Here is a 22,680-nt window from a genome sequence, read left to right as displayed (position 1 = left end):
TATCTTCTGCCCATCCATGCAGAAGCCCTTTCCTACTAGAAACCCATGGCTATATTTGATGCCATGCTCATCTTTCCTGCCATTCTCCCCTCTTCTCTGCTGTCTTCTCTTGTCTTTTTTACCTCATCCAGTTTTTCTCTCCTTCTCCTCCCCACTTCTGCCCTGCCTGCAGCCCCCACGCTGGCTGTACCTATTGAGTACCTTGTCCTTCCCACCTATTCTTTGAGCCACTTTTCCATCCAGCCTTTCCTCTCCTACTTTTCCATAGGTCTGTCCTGCTCCTCTGTCTCTTTGCCTGTCTTTTGGGGCCAGGCTGCATGTTTTGACAGTGCTCCCTGTGCTGGTTGATGAGGTGGTGGTTAAGGAATACCAAAGGGTCACGGGGTGGTGGTTGTGGAACACCAAGGGGTGATGAGGTGGTGGTTCTCACACACGAGCACACCTCACTGCTCTCTGGTGTAGGTAACTGCTCCGATGCCTCTGAAGGGCTCCAGCCTGGAACTGTGCAAAAAAGCATTTGCCCGCCAGCGTGCCAAGGACCTGACAGAGCAGGCCAGTGCTCTCCTGGCAAAAGACAAGCAGATTGAAGCTCTGCAGCAGGAATGCCGGGAACTGCAGGCTAAACTCCTGGCAGGGAAGGTGAGACACTTTGTGGGACATCACTCCGGGGCTGGGAACAAGCACAACAGCAGTGATGGAAACCAGGCTCTGGGAAGTGGTGTGAGGGGAATTAGTCTCAAGTGGAGGCTGAAAACAGGGGAGGCGATTTTGTGTGTGAGCTGAGTGGGGACACTTGGGGGAGTGTGTGGCAGAGACTGTCCATATCTCTCCAGAAGAGTGTGTTGGGGGACACCCTGCTTGTCCCTCCATCAGCTCATGGATCTGAGCTGCCATTTCCAGCAGTGATTAAAACTCCTTCCCTGGGAACCCCCGAGAAGCCACAGACACAGGGTAACTTTTCAAAGGGCTGAGCTGCAAGCAAGATGTAGAAGCAGGGCCTCCTTTTAACGCATTTCTTTGAGAAGCCAACCAGCACGTTTCCAAAAAACAGTCTAGATCCCAAGCTTCGAGCTGCAGCTTTCTGAGGAGTAACAGCCACCATGAGACTGGGGATAACTCAGTACCTCCTGACATGTTTATAATGAAGGCTACAAATCCCCAGGCAGGGCTGGGCATTCATGAAACCATCCACAGTGCTGGTGTCTGCTCCTGGGCTGGTGGTCTGCATTCCCCTCAGTACCAGCACAGGCCATGCCAATATAAATGGTGGGATAAAGTGGTAATTCAGCTCATCCCGAGATCTAGGACTGGTCAGATGTGTCGCTCCTGCAAAGCTCTTCCCAGTGATGGTTCTGAAAGGAGCCTCTGCAGACAGCTGGGGCTGGGTGAGATTGTTCCCACTCAAGGTGACTAAAGTAGCCTGTTCTGGGCATCTAAGTTGCATCTTTGATTCCCAGACTGGATGCTTGCAGTTTAGGTCAGTTGAAATTTCCAAAGGATCTCAGTAACACTTGGGCCTATGCTGGTTTCCCTGTTTTGCTAATGCAAATGTGGTCAAGTGACACCCTACCTCCCTGCCCCCAGCTGAGCTGAACACTTGCACTTCTACCTGTCCTACTTACATGGTATTTAGGTGACAAATACTTCCTCACTGAAAATAGCTTTATTTTTGTCCCTGACCTCCCCACATATTCAGTTTGACTACAGGTTTGAAGGTGGATTCTCAGTCTTTCCCTAATGTACATCTAGTCAGGATTAGAGCAATGGGGTGTATTTGGTGTTTGTACAGAGCTGCCCCATTGATCTTTCCTGGCATTAAACCAAAGGACAAACATATCCAGGTCTTTCCGTGCTCTACAGTGTCAGCAAGAAGTTTCCTTCCCATTCCTTTGATTTCTCACCTCAAGCCCCCACAGAAAGGGGAACAGACCCTTTCCAAAGCACTCTGATTTTCTTAGCAGAGTGTGCTGGGCAACCTGAACCTGCTAGGGACATATATGACAGATTGCAAAGGAATGTGACAGAAGTGGGTGAGCAAGATTCATTCCTGGCCAAGAAAAAAAGCACATGGGTGCAACCCCCAGGGCCGACAAATTCAGTCACTTCCTTTCTAGGCTGACCTGGGTGACCACTCTGTCCCTAGTGACACTGTCTATGGCACCAGCAACTGGGACATTGATGCCTGAGCAAGGAATCCACAGAAAAGAGAGCAATATAGATCATTCTGTCTGATCTTGTTTTTTCCCATTTCTCTTCCAAGCAAACCACTCATTAAATTTTAATTTCCAGCTACTTAAAATTCCAAATTCCCCTAATCTGTCTGCAGCATGCAAAATGCATTATGCCAATGTAGGGTGTTTTATGCAGAGATATGATGTGCACACTTAGAGTTTGTAATCAAATCAATTTTAATCTTGGGTATTTAAATCAGTAGAAATTTTTCGTAACTATGAAGTGGATCCACTCAGTTCCCTGGCCGTAGCAGGACTCATAACCTGCACCCTGGGTTGCAAATGCATTGGCCTTGTTTTGCAAAGCCAGGGCTCTCAGGATGGAATAAAATAATTTCCTGAGATCATACTCCAGTGATCTGCTTCCAACCAAACCCCGGTTCCAGCTAAATCCAGGCTGCAATTTCTTGCAGCATGGATTCTTGGAAGTGGAGGACTGGGGGGAACAGCTGCAGTGGATCGGTATAATAGAAACTGAGGGGAGGACTCAGATTTTTTCTACTCCTTTATTCCCCCAGGCTTCAGAGGCTGTCTGTTGGGAATAGCAGCCTTTTTGTGGTGGGGGAAGGGAGATTTTATACATAGCCCCAGCCAGTTTTGTTTAAAGAACTACTACCCTGATAGCCTGAACATGGGTCTGGCAGAGAGGGGGCCCAGCTGCTCACTTCTTGAATCTATAATCAGTTCCCATTAATGTTGCCTCAGTTTCCCCCTTGCAGTGTGAGAGTAACCATGGTTCTCTCCACAAATTGTATTTATAAAGCACTCACTATTTTTAGGGCAGAGAAGAGGCAAACGGGGAAGCAGATTAAACTTGTCCTGGATACCAGTTATGTCTTGAATTCTCTGGCTTAGGAGCTTTCCAGGGGAATGCCTCCTCCAGCAGCAGATTTTTAAAGACAGGTTTTCAGAACCTGATTTTGTACTTATGGACATGCAGGTTTCTTCAGCTTCCTGAAATCTGGAAACCGTTGAAGAATCAAACAAGCTGGTGACATATTCTCCTCAGTTTTGTGAATCTCAGATTGTGCTGGTTTCCTTCAAAAGCTGCTGTGTTTGGGTCATGAGTGGATGGGAGCGACACCCTTGTGCTATAGATAGGTGTCCATCATACATACTGTCTTGAGAGGAGAGAAATCAAGAAAGTTAGGAAACCAAGTATTATCCTGAGAAAGAACTGACCAAATCCCAGATGTTCTTCATTCCTGCAACCTCTCAAAGCCAAGTGCTTGCTAGCACCCACACCAAGGAGTAAAGAAAGCAGCGAGAGCTCTGGTTTGGCTGGGCTGTGAAATGACATTATCCTGCCACGCTCCCTGCTGGCATGTGACGATATGGCCCATGCTTGGAAAAGCCCTGCAGGTCATGCTGAGAGAGCTGCAGGAGCATTACAGGCTGGGCTTTATCTTCATAAGGAATAATGTTTTTGCATAAAGTATGTAAAGTGAGTTTTGAGGCTTTGGAGACATAGGAATCAATCACATGTGTGTGCCACACTACCTGCGTTTTCTCAGACTCTCCTCTTCTGGAGTTTGCATGTTAAATGTGAGATGTCCTACCTTTTGGAGCTTGTCAGTGCCATGGTGCCATGGCTGGTTTCCCATAGGATGACCCTCGCTGCCTGAATGTCATTGAGTTCGACCGCCTGCTGCGGGAATCCCAGCGAGAGGTGCTGCGGCTCCAGAGGCAGATCGCGCTCAAGAATTTCAAGGAGTGTCTGCGTTCCTCCAAAATGAGCAGTGCCATGCCCAGTGCTGCCGCACGTCCAGGACCAACCAATTCCTGCCTCAAAGGCGCATCTCGACCAAAGGAGGCCTTGGGAGACCCAGCGCTCGGAGAGAGAGCTCGCAGGGAGGTGAGACAAGTGGGTCAGCAATCGGAAAGTTTGCCTATTTAATTACTCAGTTAATTGCTGTTCTTAGGGAACTTCACTTGGAGAAGGTGAATTCACATCCACTGCAAATAGGTGCAGTGCTGGTTTCCAAAGGGACGCATTCCAGCACCAGGTCGCAGGGTAAGGAGGGACGTGGATGCTGCTGGCAGACCACACCAGGACAGGGACACTAAGCCGTACCAGGAGCTCAGTCCTGCTCGTTTTCCCTAGCACAGGGCTCCCGTGCTGTGTTTTCCCACCCAGGAAAGCAGGTAGTGTTTCTTTATACAATCATGGAATGGTTTGGATTGGAGGGATCTTAAGAGTGCATCTCGTTCCACCCCCTGCCACAGGCAGGGACACCTTCCACTATCCCAGGTTGCTCTAAGCCCTGGCCGTCGCCGCTTTCTGGGATGGGGCAGCCAAAGCTTCTCTGGGCAACCTGTGCCAAGGCCTCCCAACCCTCCCAGGTGGGAATTCCTCCCCAATATCCCTGCCGTCTGGCAGCGGGAAGTCATTCTCTGTGTCCCATCTCTCCATCCCTTATCCCCAGTCCCTTTCCAGCTCTCCTGGAGCCCCTTTAGGCCCTAGACGTGGCTCTGAGCTCTCCCTGGAGCCTTCTCCAAGTGAACACCCCCAACTCTCCCAGCCTGGCTCCAAAGCAGAGGTGCTTCCAGCCCTGGTGCAGCTCCGGGGCCTCCTCCGGCCTTGGTCCAGCGTCGGGGCCCCCCCAGCCGGAGGCGGCTCCAGGGGGTGTCACCACAGCAAAGGGCCGCGCCTGGAGCCCCGCCGGCCCCTCCGCCCGCAGTGGTTCAGCCCGGCAGATCCGGGGCCGCCTCAGGGCGCCGCCCCCGCCGCGGCCGCGCAGCCGCCAGGTAAGGCCGGGCCGGGGCCCAGCGGGGCTGCTGCGCTGGGACGGGGGTGCCGCGGGGCCTCGGCCGGGGCTGCGCCGCCGCCGCCAGGTAAGGCCGGGCTGCGCCGGGCGGCTCCCAGGCCCCGCCGGGGAGCCGCTCGGCCGAGCACGGCCGGTCAGGCCGGGCCCTCCGCGGGGCCGGGCCCTCCGCGGGTGCCGCTGTGCCCCGCGGCCCCCGGGGCGGCGGGTCAGGGTTGTCCGAGCCGCGGGCTCCTGAGGATGTGGCTCCCAGGGGCTCTGCCGCTTTCCTCCCGTGTTTTCAGTGTGATACAATCCCACATCCCCCGGTGGGAGATTGGGCTGCGCATCTTCCCCCCCACCTTCCCGCCAGCTGCTCCCGTTTATTGCCCCCCGGCTCTTACAGCAGATGCATTGAATATTAATTCCTTGTCCGTCTCCTCCAAGTCACTCCTGGGTTTATAAACCGCTCTCCTTCAGCCGTTTTTGTGGTTTTTTGGTTTTGGTTTTTTTTTTTTTTTTTTTTTTTTTTTTTTTATTTTGTTTTGTTTTGTTCTTGGGGTTTGCTTTTGGTTTTTTTTTGTTTTTTGTGTTTTTTTTTTTTTTGTTTGGTTTGGGGTTTTTTGTGGGTTTTTTTGTGTTTTTTCTTTTCTTCTTCTTTCCAGCCTCTTCCATTATGCAGTGTTCATTATCTTTGTCTCCCTCCTTTGTGTGTTTTTTCTCTCGGTTTTGTGTTGGGGAAGCAGCGTGCAGCAGCATCCTGGACGCTGTGGCATTGATTTATATCACAGCATAATGAAGTTTTCTCTCCCTTTCCCAGAAGATCTCTTTACATTTTTGTCTAAGCACTCTTTATTAAACCATCATTAGTTTCTGCAATCACTCAGTGTCACGGGGCCCTCATCACTGTCTCTGCTGCATCAGTACTTGCAGAGCATAATTCTGCTCCCTCTTATTCAGCCCTCTCATTTTTACTGAATATTTAGACTCTCCCCTCACCCTGTGGTGGCTCAGTGTCTGCAGACACCTGTTAAAGGACAGCAGCTGAATGTCTTCTGAGTGCCCAAGTGGGTTCCTACTGGGACTCCCTCACCCACTTACTTGCTGACATCTTAAAAAAAACCTCTTTATACATCCATGAATACGTTTCCCCTTGCTGTAATACAAGTTTGTTTGGGTTTTTTAAAGTATTTGCGTTCTATGCGGTTTGTGCCAGTTTGCCCAGAAATGGCATCAAATGTACTGGTCTGTCTTTCTACGGATGTCTGCTGGAATATGCTTAAAACTCTGGAATAGTCTTGAAGCATGGCATTTGCCATCTTCCAGGTATTTTGTGTTAAGGCAGTGTTGGAGAAGCGACTTGCTGCACAGATTGATTCAGTTCCTCTGAACTGAGGGATTCAGTTCATGCCAAAGGAGGTTTTAAACCCTGAGGTGAATACTACATAATCTTGGTGGCTTGTTACTCTTTATTTTCTTGGCTTCCACAGTTCTTATAGACAGTTCCGTTTCAGAGAGGTTCTCAGCTTTGTTCTTCATAGTTTGAGATTTAGCCCCCATTCCCCCCCCCCCCCCACTAAATTATGCTGTGATGAAGAGGGATGCACAGATGTTTTTTTCCCTCTGCCTTGCCCTTACCTTCCTTGAATGACTCTTCCATACCTTGATTTCCACCTGATCCTGCAGGTTTTATCAGACAAGATGGCTTTTCTTGTGCATGTGCTTTGTTTCTCTGACTCAGGAGAGTCTGTCCTCACTGCCAGAAGATTTTCTGGCTGACAAATAAGTCAGCAAGGCTGAATCTGACAGCACTGGTGAAGGGAGGAGGCTGATGCCAGTCCCTTGGCTGAACCCTGTGATATGGAGTACCCCAGGCTGGAGTCCCAGGAGCAGCTGAGGCAGCTGGAAAGGGGCTCAGCCTGGAGAAAAGGAGGCTCAGGGGGGACCTTGTGGCTCTGCACAACTCCTGACAGGAGGGGACAGCCGGGGGGGTTGAGCTCTGCTCCCAGGGAACAGGGACAGGAGGAGAGGGAACAGCCTCAGGCTGGGCCAGGGCAGGCTCAGGGTGGACATCAGCAGGAATTTCTCCCTGGAAAGAGTGCTCAGGCCTTGGCAGGCCTGCCTGGGGAGGTTTAGAGTCCCCATCCTTGGAGAAGTCCAAGGAAGTCCTGGATGTGGCACTTGGTGCTCTGGGCTGGGGACAAGGTGGGGATTTGGCACAGCTTGGAATGCATGGGCTTGGAGGTCTTTTCCAAACTCAGTGATTCTGGGATTCTCTGAAATACCAGTTTGGTACTTAGTATGAGAAAGGTGATTGAAAAGCAAAAATGTCTCAGAAACATTTCCACAGGGCTATTCCACAGTTAAATATGGGTCTCACAGCACACCTGAAAGCTTCCAAGCACTGTGGCCCTTGAGGTGCCATGGGTTGGGTGGAGAATCCCAAGATTTCCACGTGCTGGTCGATGCTCAGACTCTGAGCATCGAGTCTGATGCAGAGATGTTGGACTCTGCAGTGAACCTTATTCCATGGATGATAGGGAGCAAGGTTCATGTGATTTCAGGGTTGGTTTTTTTTGGGTGTTTTTTTTTTTTTTTTGTTTGGTTTGTTTGTTTGTTTGTTTGTTTTTAAGCAAAAAATGAGAAATCCTTGGTAGCCTGAGCTCGAGTGTGAGCTCTTGGAGCTCTCAGGCTTTCAGCATAAGAGCCATGAATATAGATGTAGATAAAACCTATGTTTTTCAAGCCAAAAATAGATTAAAAATCACATCATAAGTATAGTGCTTAGGCACTGCCCTAATGGCTGGCTGTACAGGGAGCTCAGAGCTCATCCCATGGATCCCTCAGCACTGAAGGTGTTCAGAGTGAAATGAGGAACCCCATGTGTGAGGAGAGGTCAGCTGAAGGCTAAGGCTGAGATGGATTCATAAAGTCCTGCTGCTTCCTCTCAGTACAGGTTTACTTTGATGATCTTAAAGATCTGGCCCTAAAATCTGTTTATCAAAAATAACTTCACAGTTAATGTTTAAAACCTTATCAAGACCCTTTTTCTTCTGTGTGTCTCAGTCCTTGCCCTGCAGTCAGGGCTATTCTGGGCAGACAATGCAAGTCAAGTATTAGAGCAGAAATTCAGAGGATTAATGTGTGTTTCTCTGTGACCCAGATGAAAAGGCATTTTGTTAGAAACTTGTGTACAGATGTGTATAGAAAGTGTCTCCTTTCATCTGGTTTGGTGGTGCACAAAAGCCATGGCACTGCTGCCGTTTTAGCCCTTCCCAGCTACCAGCAGAAGTGGGATGCTGCATTTGTTGGTAATGTTTGCTTGCCTGCCCTTAGATTCTGACATCTTCACTTATTTCTGCCCTTTGTGGGCTGTGTTCTCCCTTCTCCTCTCTGTGTTGCTTTGGGGAAGGCCATGAAAGGTGTTGCTGCTGCCTCTCATTGGGTCATTAGGTGAGGCACAAATGGGAGCTTGGATCTGAGAGCTTCCAGGAGCCCACTGTTCCTCGGAGATGCTTCAGTCCAGCTGGGCTGGTTGGCAGTGGGCTCCAGGAGATTGCCAGCACAGAGATCCTTGGTGAGATATCCAGCTTTCTCCATGTCAAGTGGTGCAGCTCAGAGATCAGGAGTTCCTGTGGAGCACTGCTCTCCTGGGTGGTACTGCCAGGAAAGTCCCTCTTCCCTTAGTGTGCTCTATAGTCTCAGGATGTCCCTGAGCTCTCTGGCATCTCTTTTGCTTTCAGGTGGAACCAGGTGTGCAACCACTGGGACCTGCCTCTGAAGGACATGAAAATTTTCCTCCCAAAAATGCAGTAACAAACCAGGAGAGCAGCAAACAGATACAGCAGCTGGTGAGTTGTGAACCTGGTTTGGGGGAAGGAGTGTGCTACTTTCTTATTTTTATTGGGGGTTTAATATGTGCAGGCCAGGCAGAGATTTTGGGGACTGAAATCTTTTTAGGTGCAGCTGCCCTGCAAAAGTGGGAAGCTTGAGGAATTGGTAGAAAAACACAGGCATTCTGCATGTAGAGTGTTGCTGGGTGGCAGGTCCAGGTGCTGGGCTGGCAGGGGAATATGTCACACTCAGATGAGATGGAAACATGCCAGTAGGTTTCTGTGCTGTGTTTGGTTTAGACTTATTTGAACTGGGGACAGATGTGGATGAGGAATGTGTCCCTTGTGAATTATTCCAGCAATTAGGACAGTGCACAGGGAGGTTTAGCAGCTCCTGTCAATCTGAGGGGTAGTATTTGCAGATCAAGAGGATGTCTGTGCTCTGTTAGGTGTCACTGGAATTTGAGTAGGAGCTAAAATAGCACAGCTGGTGTTTAAAGATGAAAATTTTATACAGAAAATCTGTTGTTTTGTCCCCCACACCTTATCCTCTCAACAGTTCTGTATAAATAGGAGCAGTCCATGCATGTGGGAGCAGAATTATTTCCAGACGTAAGGCTCGGGGAAGAGAGGAATAGTTTGGTGGGGTTTTTTTGTTTGTGTTTTTTTTTGTTGTTGGTTTTTTTTTTGTTTGTTTGGTTTTTTTTTTTTTTTTTTTTTTTTTTTTTTGTTTGGTTTGGTTTTTTTTATTTTCCTAACTTTCAGAAAAATCTCCCTAGGTTTCTGCATTGTTTAACTTTGTCACAAAAAGATTTTCATAAGAAAATAAAAATAACTAATGCAGCACTAGGTCTGAGGGGCTGGGCTTGAATTTCATATGCATTGCTAGAGTGTGGGCTTCCTGATCTACTTCTGCTTGTTTTGTGCAGGAAGTTGAACTCAAGAAAAAGCGCAAAAAATGTGAAAACCTTGAGCATGAAGTGAGGAAAAAGCATAAAAGATGCAAAGAACTAGTAAGTGTTCTTGTTGCCTATTTTATGAGCATAATGGGAGGAGCTAAGTTGTTGTGTGCCTCTCTTGGATTCAGTTCATCTTAATAAGGAATCATCAGTGTTTCTGTTCATTTGAGCAGTTTTTGGGGCTCCAGCCCTTAAGGCTGGGATTGTTCATTGAATGAAATTCTATGGCTTTTGCTAATTTGGGGAGATACTTAACCATTTTCACAGGCACTCCAGACAGGTATTGAAATGGTAATAACACCATCCCACTGTCTTTTCTTGTGCTTTTTGTTGACTGAAATCCTATTTAATTCCAGGGTACTTTTGCAGCTCATAGCATAACATCTGGATTTCTCCCTTCTGTTTCTGCTTTGCTTTGCTCAAGAGATCAAAGACTGGTTTGGGTTGGAAGAGACCTTAAAGGTCATCCAGGTCCAACCCCATAGTCGGGTCCTGGGTTCTGTTTGAGCAGTGCTGCTCCCTGTTGTTTCCCAGACCTCAAGCAGCATCCCACCAGCATCCTGCACCATCAGGAAACAGGAGTAATGGAGTTGTTCTGCAGGATAATCTGGGGGAGTCAGAGGGCCTTGGTGTAATTCCTGTTCTTTCTGGACAGGAGATCCAGCTGCAGGAGGTGCAGAGTGAAAATGCACGACTGGCTGAAGAGAACTTGCAGCTGAATGAGAAGGCTGGGTGGGCAGGCCAGGTAAAAGCAGTGTCTTTGTCAGGTTGGCAGCATTGACTTCTGCAAAACTCTGCTGTTCTTAAGTTTCCAGCTCAGTAATGGTCGTGTTCTGATCTGGGCTTCTGTTCCTAGCTTCTTCTCTGGACAAATCTAATGCACAAAAGTTAGAAAGTCATTTGTCAGTCCCATGTGTCAATTTGCCACCATGCATAAGGCTTCCTACTTATTTAATAACTGCTGTAAGTGGAAATGTTTGTCCTTTCTTGCGTTGCTGGTAGTCGTCAAGCCGTAGTGCACCCTGGAACCAAAAATTCCTTCTGGTAAGTGAAGGAGGCAAAGATGATTTCCGCAGGCTACTGAATTTTCTGTCCTGTTCTCTGTGTTTAATCCTGCAATGCAGGATTAAAATTGCTTATAGACCTTGTGCTTGTTTTTTTATCTCTTCATTATGTAGCTTGTTCCTATCCCAGTATCTTCCTCCTTGCAAAAGGGGAGGGGAGATGAATCTAGGGAGAGAAGCAGTGTGCAGATAAATTGTTACACATTGAAGCCTGATACAAAAATGCTCATATGTTTGTGTTAAGTGAAAAACCGAGGCAGAGGAGGTGCCTGATTTTTTGTATCATTGCCAGCAGAAAGCACAGAAATAAACTGGTCTCTGTTGTTTTTACAAGGAACACCTATGGCTGCTTGTCCTCACTGAAAATCCTTTCTCTTCAGGTTGAATCTGAGAATGCTGACCTGAAACTGCAGGTTGTTTTAGTGACTAAGGAACGGGATTCAGTAATTCAGACGAATCAAGGACTCCAAACCAAGCTGGAGAATCTAGAGCAGGTGCTGAAGGTCAGTAGGAAGAAGGTTGAAGGACTGTCCGAACACCTACTGCTTCCTTTGAATGGCACAGGTTGTCTGTTTGCCTTTTCTGACCATTCTTTTGTCTCTGTGCTTCCACTGGGAATTCTGCTTCTTGCAGGATCCTGGAACATGGCTTTCCAAAGTGGACACAGGTGCTTTGGAAAGGCTGCTTCAGGGATTTGAGTGGGAGATAAGGTGGCCATCACTGATTTGAGGGTTTTCTCTGACAATGTTGCTCTGCCTCATGATGGGAATTCCTTACTCTGTGCAGTGATGACATGAAATACAGGCCCTGGTTTGGCTTTGTGACCATTGGTAGAACACAGGGCAGGTGTGTAGTAGTGTCACCACTCAGCTGTGTGTGCCTTCTCTCCTGCAGCACATGAGAAATGTGGCTGAGCGGAGGCAGCAGTTGGAAGTGGAGCACAAGGAAGCACTGCTAGTCCTGCAGGAGAAGCAGGAGGAGGTCCGGCGGTTGCAGCAGGTATGTGGTGTGTGACGGGGACGTTTTCCTCTCTGAATGGACTCCTGCACCTTGTTTCCTTTGGAGGTGTGCATGGGGGGGTAGATGTGAGTTTACAGGCTGAGAGTATCTGAGTCCAGGTGAACTCTGGTACCTGAGCAAAGTGAAGGGCTTTGCTTGTGAATGTCAGTTCTGACCTCTCACTGCTATATGTCCAGAGCCCAGAGATGTTTCCAGACTGTACAGTGATTTAAATCATAAAATCTTGGAATCATTAAGTTTGGAAAAGCCCTCCAAGATTGAGTCCATCTGTTCCCCCAGCACTGGAAGGCAACTACTGACCCATGTCCCCAAGAGCCACATCTACACAGCTGTTAAACTGCCCCAGGGATGGTGACTTCACCAGTGCGCTGGGCAGTCTGTGCCAAGGACTGTGAAGAAGTTTTCTCAGTATTCAACCTGACCCTGCCCTGGCACAGCTTGATGCCATTTCCCCTTGTCGTATCCCTTCCTCCCTGGGAGCAGAGACCAGCTGCCCCCCCACAGCTGTCCCCTCCTGTCAGGGAGTTGTGCAGAGTCACAAGGTCCCCCCTGAGCCTCCTTTTCTCCAGACTTAGCCCCTTTCCCAGCTCCCTCAGCTGTTCCTCACCAGACTTGTGCTCCAGTCTACAATGGACTACTAAAGTAGGATGACCGTAGAAGTGAACTCAGGTTGGCTGCTTTCTGATGTACTCCCTTATTTTTCCTTAGGCACAGGCAGAGGCAAGAAGGGAACATGAGGGAGCAGTACAGCTTCTAGAGGTAAGACAGAAAGAAACAAGCCACTGGATTAGTGGCTCCAGATTTGGTTCCTTTTATTTATATATAATATCAGTTTGGATGCCCTGGGTTTTGTTGGTTCTTCTGCAAAATGCTGTAGTGCCTTGATTGGATGCAACATGTTGCTGCAGTGAAAGTAATATTTGGGTCAAAGTTCAGGGAATTATATCCTAACCTGCTCAGTCATTAGATGGGTCACTTCATTCAGATTGTGCCCAAAATCTCTTTTGGGGTGCATTTAGTAATCAAACTCAGATCTGCCTGTTCCATTTTCCAGCATCGTGTGAAAGGAGAATACTTGTGTCCATGGGATTTAAAATTTCTCTTGTGTATGTGTGCTCTATTTGTTTTATTAGGGGAAAAATAAGAAAAGTTTATTGGGTAAAAGCAGGAAAACCTGAGCATAAGGAGTGGTGAAGCTTGAGGTAGCTCCCTTGTTCCATTTGCTCTGACTTGCACAGAGGGAATGTGCTTTGGCTGGTGGCTGACAGTGTACGGGTGCAGCCTGGCAGATGTGCTGAGCACTGCTTTGGGGTTGATTTGCATCAGCTCGGTGTCTGTCAGGGTGACTTTGGAGAAAACATTGGATTCCTGGAGCTGCAAAGGCACAGTGCCAAACCCTGGAACTTGATCTGACAATTTAGTGACTGCCAGAGGGTTGGGTTGGGTGTGGGGACAAGGGGAGCATCTTCTGCTCTCTGAGATTTTCTGAGCACTGAAACATGTGAGATGAGCAGGTTGTCTTGCTGTATCCCCAGACAGAAGGATCTCTTGGGGCTGTGCTCCTGTCTCCAGTGGTGACAAACAGTCAGGGCTGTCAGAGTGAACTCCCTATGCCCACCACTGTGCAGCTCTGTGGCCTTTGGGAATCCAGGACTGTCGATGCAGGTGGGAAGTGTCCTTGATGGAGATTGCTCCATGACTGCAAATAGCACCACCTTTGGATGGGGCCTGGCCAGTAGAGCCCAGGAGTGCTGGGCTCTTGCTGAACAGGATTGAAATGTTGCAGGTTGGATGAGTGTTGGAGGATGTGACATTATATCTTATACTTTTGCCACATCCCTTTGGGGACCTCTTCATTTGGCTGCAGAGATGGAATCAGCTGGTACAGGTGCTGCTTGCTCTACATGACCTGGTGTTTAGCTGGGTTCTGAGCAGCCTTTAGGGGGAGGGAGGGTTGCTGTGGTTCTGTTTCAAGACCATTGGAGCAACCTGGTCTAGTGAAAAGTGTCCCTGCCCATAGAATAAGATGAGCTTTAAGGTTCCTTCCAGTCCAAACCATTGTGGGATTTGATGATTCTATGATGTTTGCCAAACATTTTCTGAACTAACTCAGTGAAGGGTTGGAGAAGCTACTTAGGTTTAAACCAGACATCCCCCTGTGCAAAGGAAGAAAGAGATAGTCCTCTTATTCTGTGTTTGAAGGTAATGTTCTACTGCAAGGGCCTTACCAGTTAAATATTCTTGCTTTCATGTTACTGGCACAGAGATCACATAATCATCAAATGGTTTGTGTTGGAAGGGACCTTGAAGTTCATCCAGTTCTACCTCCTGCTGCAGGCAGGGACACCTTCCACTAGACCAGGTTTCTCAGAGCCTGATTCAACCTGTCCCTGAATTTTATAAAGTAGAACAAAGAAAGAGGTACTGTCATTAAAAGCCAGTTAAATGCAGAGCAACAGTCATTTAAATTACTTAACTATAATCATAGTAATTCCAGAACATCAGTGTATGGCATAATTAGGGGGTTTGAGATGCCTTTGCTATGTATTGTCATTTTTACATGTGCTTGAATTGCTTTTTGATGTGATATAAATGAGGAATGAGTGAAGTCCATTTTCCTGTTTGAAGAGTTCTGTCACATGATTGTCTTAAGTGGAGTCTCTCTCCCTGGAGATGGTCAGAACTGGACAGAGCTCTCAGCAGCCAGCCCTGCTCTGAGCTGAGGGCTTGGATTAGGTGATCCCAGTGCTCCAGGTGATCTCTTTTCAGCCTTAGGTGTTCTGTAGTTCTGAGATAAGGCAGTGACAGGGGTGAGGAGAGTATGCAGTGGGGTGTGTGCAGAAACGCCATGGAGAGAAGCACCCTCTCAGCTTAGGAAGAAAAGCTTGAGGGTTATAATCATGGGAATGAGGGAGTTCGGTGGTTCCAAAGTACATGAGACAAGATTTCAACTGCCTTTGGCAATGCATGGATACAAAAGGAGACAGCCTCCTTCCAGGAATCCAGTTTTGTTGGGAAATAAGGGGACCAGAGCTCAACTTTGCTTGCGTCCCTGACCTAGGAGCAGGATGCAGGACTGAGTAGGCTGTCAGCTGCTTAAGATCCTCTCACAGCCAGCCTCTGAGCTGTGCTTTGATTCCCAGAACTCCATGATCTCAGACCTGGGGAAAGGTCTGGGCACAAATGTCCATTCCATTCATTTCTGAGTGGGTGCAATGTGTTAGGAAAAGGTGGCTTAAAATTTAGCAGCCACTCTAAGCATATTGTCATTTATCTCAAAGCACATTGGGATTTGGAGGCACTCAGAAGGTCCCTGGTTATCTTATTCATGCATTTGGTGTGTAGGATTTAGCTTTTGTTTGGCAAGCAGATGCTTCTGGGAATGAGGTGGAAATCTCAGCATGGAACAAGGCAGACAATTCTAATTTGGTGAGGAAACAATTTTGTTCAGACTGAGGGTTGGATTATCTTTGGCAGAGTGTTGTAATGTAACTGCTGATGTGGTTTGATATCTCTTTTTGCTTTTCTTCTTGCTCCCAGAGTACTTTGGATTGCATGCAGGTACTGCTCTAATGCTGTCAAACAGGACATTTTCCTCTCTGTTCTGACTTTGACAGTTGCTTGGTATTCTTGTTTTAACTATACTCTGGAAAAGATTGCAAGAGTGTTACTGCCAAGAAATAAGTGTAATTAAAGGAGCTCCTACTATGAGTTTGACGGAGCATCTGCGTTTCTCTTTAAGTGCCTTGCTTTCTTGACCAATTAGAATTAGGAGCTTACTTTTTTTGGCACTTCCAGATTTTTAGAATTGTCCAACTGTGCTCCTTCTCCACATTTAAGTGTCTTTGAAGTCCAAGAGTGAAGTGTTTCCTTCAAACCCTAAAAGCAGTGGTGACACTCATTACAAATGAGTGTTGTGGAGAAGAAGACAGGTCCTGCTGGCTTTGTAATTGGGTGGAAGATGGGAAGCAGAGATTGTGGATAATAGTTTTCCCAGAAGAGGTGGTAACTAATGAAGTTCCAGCTTAGGAGCTGTGCTGGCTGGCCTGTTCACAGGTGGTTTGGAAAGGAGGCTGGTATAGAAGTGCTAGGGTTTGTAGCTGATAGAAAACTTCTTTAAAACCTTCCAGTCTGGCAGAGATCTCAGGAGGAATGGGGAGATCAGGTGACATTGGCTGGGCAAAGGCACATAGAGGAGAGAAAGCAGAGATTAAACATGCCTGGTGGTGGGCTCAGAATTCCCTGCTGGCATAGGAGGTACAGGGTTGGAGGTAGGGGATTTTAAAAAAAAATGTCAGCCACAATTTGGTCAAAAAAGCAGAAAAATGGTGGGAACTCTCAGGAAAGGACTTTATGGGGTATCCTTACATCCTGTAGAAGTTGCACCCACACTGATGTGGAGTTACGGATTTTCCTTTAATTCCTTTGGCATCAGCCCTGCTTTTAGCAAGAGCTTGGACTGCACACCTATAGAATTCCCTTCTAGCAAATGGGGATTCTCTGATCTGAGAAGTACATAGCAGAAGATATGGACAAGGGGAGCAAGGGACGTCTGAAAGGAGAGCATGAGCTGTGGAAGTGGAACAGACCAGCCATGAATGAGAGTGTCTCAGAGGATGGGGCTGAGGTGGTGGTGGTTGGGTGTGGAGAATCAGTTCCTGAGTTGGTGGTTAAACTGACCCCCACCAAGCTCTGCTCCTGCTCTTGCAGCCTCTTCTGGAAGTCCAGTCCCTGTTGTGGGAGACTCCTCTTTCTCCCCATTTTGGGTTGGGCACAGACACAGAAGTCTTCTCTGTGTCTGGAGCTTGATTCCTGCTGGTTCCCTGAACCTCCTGGCCATGTCCTTGGGCCTCATCTTCCTTATCCTCCTGCCTCCCAGCACTGCCCTGGAAACCTGCTGCTTCCCAGCTGTCTGCAGTCCCCTGCAAAGTAGCTGCTAGAAGTACACCTTGTGTATGATGTGGCAGTAGTACTTAAGGCATGTTTGTATGCTGTTTGGAAGAACAGATCGAAAATACACCTGACTAATTAGGTGTCTTAGAATTAAACTGTGAATTATCCATGTTATTGGCTTGGTTGCCAGTGTAAATGGATTTAAACTGTGGTTTATGAATTTACAGGACAAGGTACTATTATGGTGCTATTAAACATAATATCCAGATGCATCTGCTGGCTCATGTCTCCAGAGAAGACAGGAAATCCCCCTCTGGTCCTGCAGTCATTCTGTACCTGTCTGTTGTTGTAGGCTCTGTCCCAAGGTGGGATCAGGGATGGATGTTGGACTTGAGGAAGCCCTCCTTTGATCCAGTGCAACTGTTCTTACTGTTGAGGGTTTCTTTTCTCTGTTGAGATGTAATGTTGTAGGAGAGAAGTCTTTATGTGAAAAATCCAAACTGTAAGTAAATTCAAACACTCATATTGGCAGAGGAATCCTGTGCACCATGACTTAGTAAACAAGGAGTTGACTCTGAGCAAGTGGATAACACAGACACTTCTGGAAGTTGGTCCTGGCATCTGAATTCAGTTCAGAGATAGTTCTTGCCAAACTTGAGAGACTTCACCCGGCATTTCTTAGAGCATGAGAGCACCTTTGGACTTGTGGAGGGAGCAAGTAATAAACGGAAACACCTAAAACAGATATGTCACAGTCAAATAAAAATGCACGACCCTCCTAAATCCTTAGGGAGCAGCTACAAAGATTCTGTATTACTCTGAGACCACAGAGAGGGCTTTTACCATGTCAGAAGTGTTATTTTTAGAGCTGCTTATAATCTCAGGCTTTCTGTCTCACGTAATATTCGAAGGCGTCATTTATTTTTTGAGTTGGAAGGGGAAAAAACACTTCAAATACATTTGGTAGAATGGGAGATTTTGAAGAGTGCAGTGCAGTCATCTGTTTTGGTGCATCTTACCTACAAAAGAAACAGAGGAGGGAAAGGAGCAGTTGCAATCACCTGGGAATTGATCTGCCTACAACCTGGGGGAATGTGGGGATGTGTAAAGACAGCCAGGAATCAGCAGTATTTTGTAAGGGGAAGTTCTAGAGATAGTAAAACGAGAAAATGGGAAAATACAAATGGTGCTCTAGCAGGAATGTGTCCTTCCCTCTCTACAGTGTTTCCCAAGGCTCCTTGGCACCTCATCTTGCTGAGGTGTAGCTTTCTTGTTGCCAGCATGCATTTGCCTGGAGTAAATCATCCCCGTAGGACCAGAGAGAAAAGTGTGTGGGCTTCCCACGTCAAGGGAGAGTTCTGCAACATGGGCCCATGTGCTCTCTGCGCTTCTTAGTGCCAAGAGGGACAGTTGGCAGTCCTGCCTGGAATGGTGGGGAGGTCAGATTAAGGTTTTGGGAGCTTGCTGGGGCCTCTGGAGTGATGGACAACATTGGGAGAGCAATTCCTTTTGGAGACATTTGATTTTAATGCTCCAAAAACCACGCAAAGCCTTTTGAATAATTTTAAGGCTTATTTATCTCTGACCTATTTCAGAGAGGATATTGAAGTTCAAAACCAGAATTTTAGGGATAAGTCCTAATGGAGTTTGTAGTCAGCTTCTTCAGAGATGATGAGCCTCAGCTTTTTGAAGATAAGTAGAGGTGTGAGGCTGCCGGTTTCCAATGACTGGTCCTAGGCAGGGTATTTAAAAGCATCCTTTAGCTCCTTGGAGTCTGTGAAAAGATGCAGCAAAGGCAAATCCTGTTTTGAACCCCAAGTGTTTTGTCAGGAGTTTGTTCCTTACCTTGTTCTCTCCTGGCAGGCCCGGGTAAAGGATCTGGAAGACCAGTGTCGCAGTCAAACAGAGCAATTCAGCCTCCTGTCACAGGAACTCCAACAATTCCGGCTTCAAACAGGAAAAATTGACCTTCTCACCTCCACTCTGGTGACTTCGGAGCTGCCCCTGGCTCTGTGCAGCTCCACCCCGCAGCCCCGCTGGGAGAAGGGTAATTACTGGCTGTGCCTGAGAGGGCTTTGACAAATGGGTTGATATTTATGTAAACGAAAAGGGCTAAAGGAGTTAATGAAAATGTTTAGTGTAATTTTGCCATCTCTGTCCCTCTTGTAAATACTTTTGGTTCATTTTGTAAAGAAAAGTTGGCATTTCTGTGGCCAGAGAGAGCTCAGGTGTCCAGTCTGCTGAATGAGGCAGGTTTGTAGAGACTCCCTGGGATGCTTGTTGCTGATCCTGTATCCTGCTTGTGGCTGTAAGTAATGGACAGCTGATTTTATTGCAGAGTCAGCTGTTCCTGGGTTACTCCCCCATCAGAGCACAAAGAAGGTTCACAATGAAGGGAGTGACAAGCTGGAGCTGTCGCAGCGGGGGCTGGACACCACTGTGGGCTCCCCAGCTGCTCCCACCAGTGCTCAGAAACAATCCAAGAAAGGGGAATCTCAGTCCAGCTCTTCAAAATCTGAATCCATGCACAACAGCCCAAAATCCTGCCCAACTCCAGAGGTCAGTACGGGACTCTCTGCTGCTTGTGCTTTCCAGCCAGAAGGGAATAAATGAATTGCTGAGAGCACTAGTAAGGTTGCATTCATTCCCTTCTGGCTTCCTGAAGAAAATGGAATAAACAAGAGAAAAAAACATAGGAAAATACTGAAATTACTTTGGATGTCATGTCTGTAATGCTCGTTGGAATATATTGCTGTGTTCCATGAAGGAAACAACTGGGTTGACAGTGCCTGGGAGCTTGGAGGAATGGGATGGGATGCATGAGATAGCTTTTGCTAAGCTTCCTTGTGGCATCTAAGACACATAAAGGCTACAAACTGGAATTTTTAGCATAGGGAGAAACTGTGTCCAGACTATTTTTTGCCTTGAGCTGTGAATGAGGAACTCAAACTTCTTGTATGGTGTTTTTAGTTACTAAGATATTACTTGGTGAAAAAAACCATGAGAAGATGCCAAGTTTGTGCTAAGAGGGATGGAGCTAACAGGCTTTGCATGTTTGTGTCACCAAAAATCTCCTCAATGGTAGCTGCTGCTTCTCCACAGGAGCCCTTTTGTGGTGGTGTGGGATTCACTTGAGCAGGGGTTGATGCTCTCTCCTGTGCATCACTTGAGGGGACAGTTTAGGGCAGAGCAGTGCTGTGAGCAGGGCCGGGCGTGGTGGCCTGAGGGGCACCTTTTGCTCTTTTGGGGTTTCCTGAGCACTAAAGCCACTGAAGTGCTGAGGTGCCCAGGTCAGGACAGCCACAATGAAGGGCTGCTTCAGTGCCAGGTGGAGCTTCCCGCTGTGTAAGAGCTCAGGGAAGTGCCATGTTCAGAGACAAAGTGAAGGTCACACCTGGGGAAGAACAGGTATGGAACTGTTAGCAATTCTGTAGCAGGAAAAATGCCTACTTTTTAGTTCAAGAAAAAGCTTGGAAGCCATGCTGCCTCCCTGGAGAGATAGATGCCTGCAGAGATCAGTGTGGGACCATTGGAAAAGAGCCAGTGCCTGGAGTTTTTGGCTTCCACAGCACATAACTGTGGGAACATTCCAGGCTAAGCCCCTTCGTTTGGGTGTTTCAGATTTTTGTTCTCCAAGGACATGGGGTAGGATTGCATTACAAGGAGTACAGTACCTTGAAAAGATGTTCTGAACTCTTCCCAAGATTGGCTCTTCATGTATTAAAAAAAAAAACAACTTTGTGTTCTAGTGCCTGCAGTGGGTCTTCATCAAAAATACATTTGCCTTGAGGTCTGTTTTAAAAAGGCAGCTTGAATTGGTTCATTGGCACAAGTTCACACAAGCCCCAGGGAGTGCATTGCCTCAAGAAGAAGAGTTGCATTACACAACCCATTGCCACTGGATGTAAAATCCCAACATTTCATCAGGATCAAAACAGCTGAGAGAAATTTCTCAAAGGTGCTTTGCCAGTAGGCACCGTATGCCCTGAAGGTGCAGTCTTCAGCTTAGGAAGTGCAGAAGGAGCTGCTGCCTAGAAAGGGAGAGGTTGTAACATGAATGAGGGCTTCCTGCCCTGACTTTCATTCAGCATGTGCTGTTAGCAGAGCCAGCTAGAACCAAAATTTCAAGTCAAAGCTCTGTCTAAAGTACATAGACATCCTACAGAAAATTTACAGGTGTTGGAGAGGACAGGAGCAGTTAAAGACCCAACTTCCAACAGAGCTCCTTTGTTCAGGTTGGCATTTGTGTTGCATACAGGCACAGCTACCATTTAGAGGTAGCAAGAAACCAACATACTGAGTTATGGATGTGTGGGGTGGAAGAGGTTTCCAGAGCCTCTAGTCAAATCTCCTGCTCCAGTGAGACTGTCACTAGCTCTAGATCAGTGTGGCCATGGCTTTGCTGAGCTCAGGCTACAGGTTCTTCAAGAATGGAGATCCCCCCAGCTCTGGGAGCTCTTCCCAAGGCTGTATCACCCACTTGGGCAAGGAGATTTTGCTGATGTCTGACTGGAAGTCCTGATGCTCCAGCTTGGGGCTGTTGCCTCTCATTACTACTTCCTCACCTAAAAAGTCATTCTTAGAGATGGTCCTCAGCGCAGGAGCCAGACTGACACCAGCCACGAGTTTAGAGGATGTGTTCACTATGTACAAACACACAGAGTATTCCTTTACTCAGATCCTTATCTTTAACATTTTTAGGTGGACACTGCAAGTGAAATGGAAGAACTGGATGTTGACAGCATCTCCCTCATGCCAGAGCCAGGCAGCCAAGGCCCTGCAAAGCTCCAGGTGTTCTTAGCTCGATACAGGTACTGAGTGCTCATTGCTTGTGCTCTGTGAAGTTACATATTATCCACTGTTCCCTACTTCACAATCTTTTCTAGGATTCACCACTGTTAGGAGTGGATAATAACAGGGGTAGACCTTTATCTTATTTCTCGATTTTCACACTGGGAAAGCTGGGAGTGTCTAGCCTGAAGAAGAGAAGGCTCTGGGGAGACCTTAGAGCTCTTTCCAGTGCCTAGAGGGGCTCCAGGAGAGCTGGAGTGGGACTGGGGACAAATACCTGGAGTGACAGGACAAGGGAATGGCTTCCCACTGCCAGAGGGCAGGGATGAATGGGAGATTGGGAAGGAATTGTTCCCTGGGAGGGTGGGCAGGCCCTGGCACAGGGTGCCCAGAGCAGCTGTGGCTGCCCCTGGATGCCTGGCAGTGCCCAAGGCCAGGCTGGACGGGGTTTGGAGCAACCTGGGATGGTGGATGGTGTCCCTGACCATGGCAGGGGGTGAAATGAGATGAGTTTTAGGGTGCCTTCCAACTCAAATCATTCCATGATTGAATGATTTGAGACTTGTTACTTCCTGCACAATCCAGGCTTAGCTCAACAAAAGCACATTAAGCTCAGTAGCTGTTCAGTGAACAGCACTGTGTGAAACTTTAAATATTGGTCTGTGTTGAAAATTAGTTCAACCTGACATATTCATTGAATTGTCTGTTTTTTTCAGAATAGTGCAAGAAGTTTTCTCCAAGAAATCTTATTCCAGCAATTAAGAAAATTTCAGCTTCAAATTCCTGAAATTTTTGGCCAAAATACTTCTGGCTGTAATTTTTAAGGGACAAAAAAAAAAAAAAAAAAAAAAAAAAAAAAAAAAAAAACCCAAACCAAAAGCACAGAATAAACCCACATGTTTTTGATAACTGTTGCCATTCACTGAGCCATCATAGTCAAGCCCAAGTTGCTACAGTTCAGTGTATTACCTATCCTTCAGCTTTTCCATTGGGAATTGGGAGGAAGAGAACGGGGATGATTCTGTGCTTGTGAGGAGCACATCAGATGTGGTCTGTGTCTTCATGTCAGTCTTGGGCCCATAAGGTCTCAGTCAGATCACGGAGAGGTAAACATTGCTTTGTCATTATGAAATCCCTTTTAAGGG

General features: G+C 47.3%; 1 protein-coding gene across 10 annotated transcripts in view; it reads left to right on the top strand.

The window, feature by feature from the left end:
* The window catches only part of TSPOAP1 (TSPO associated protein 1), a 67,838-nt gene that overhangs the window by 15,967 nt on the left and 29,191 nt on the right, over positions 1 to 22,680 (top strand). For 9 of the 10 annotated variants that reach the window (XM_053960945.1, XM_053960946.1, XM_053960941.1 and 6 more), the window contains exons 4-14: positions 463 to 639; positions 3,838 to 4,086; positions 8,719 to 8,826; positions 9,738 to 9,821; positions 10,423 to 10,512; positions 11,212 to 11,334; positions 11,726 to 11,830; positions 12,560 to 12,610; positions 18,608 to 18,791; positions 19,083 to 19,303; positions 21,446 to 21,555. In XM_053960945.1, the coding sequence (XP_053816920.1) occupies positions 463 to 639; positions 3,838 to 4,086; positions 8,719 to 8,826; positions 9,738 to 9,821; positions 10,423 to 10,512; positions 11,212 to 11,334; positions 11,726 to 11,830; positions 12,560 to 12,610; positions 18,608 to 18,791; positions 19,083 to 19,303; positions 21,446 to 21,555 (1,502 nt within the window). Of the gene's footprint in view, positions 1 to 462; positions 640 to 3,837; positions 4,087 to 4,695; positions 4,980 to 8,718; positions 8,827 to 9,737; positions 9,822 to 10,422; positions 10,513 to 11,211; positions 11,335 to 11,725; positions 11,831 to 12,559; positions 12,611 to 18,607; positions 18,792 to 19,082; positions 19,304 to 21,445; positions 21,556 to 22,680 lie in introns of those variants that run through there. The other variant, XM_053960947.1, reaches the window with a different exon arrangement.

Source organism: Vidua chalybeata, chromosome 20 (genome assembly GCF_026979565.1).
Source record: "Vidua chalybeata isolate OUT-0048 chromosome 20, bVidCha1 merged haplotype, whole genome shotgun sequence".
NCBI lineage: Eukaryota > Metazoa > Chordata > Aves > Passeriformes > Viduidae > Vidua > Vidua chalybeata.
The sequence above is the reverse complement of the archived record's forward strand: the minus strand, read 5'-3'. Positions and strand labels throughout refer to the sequence as shown.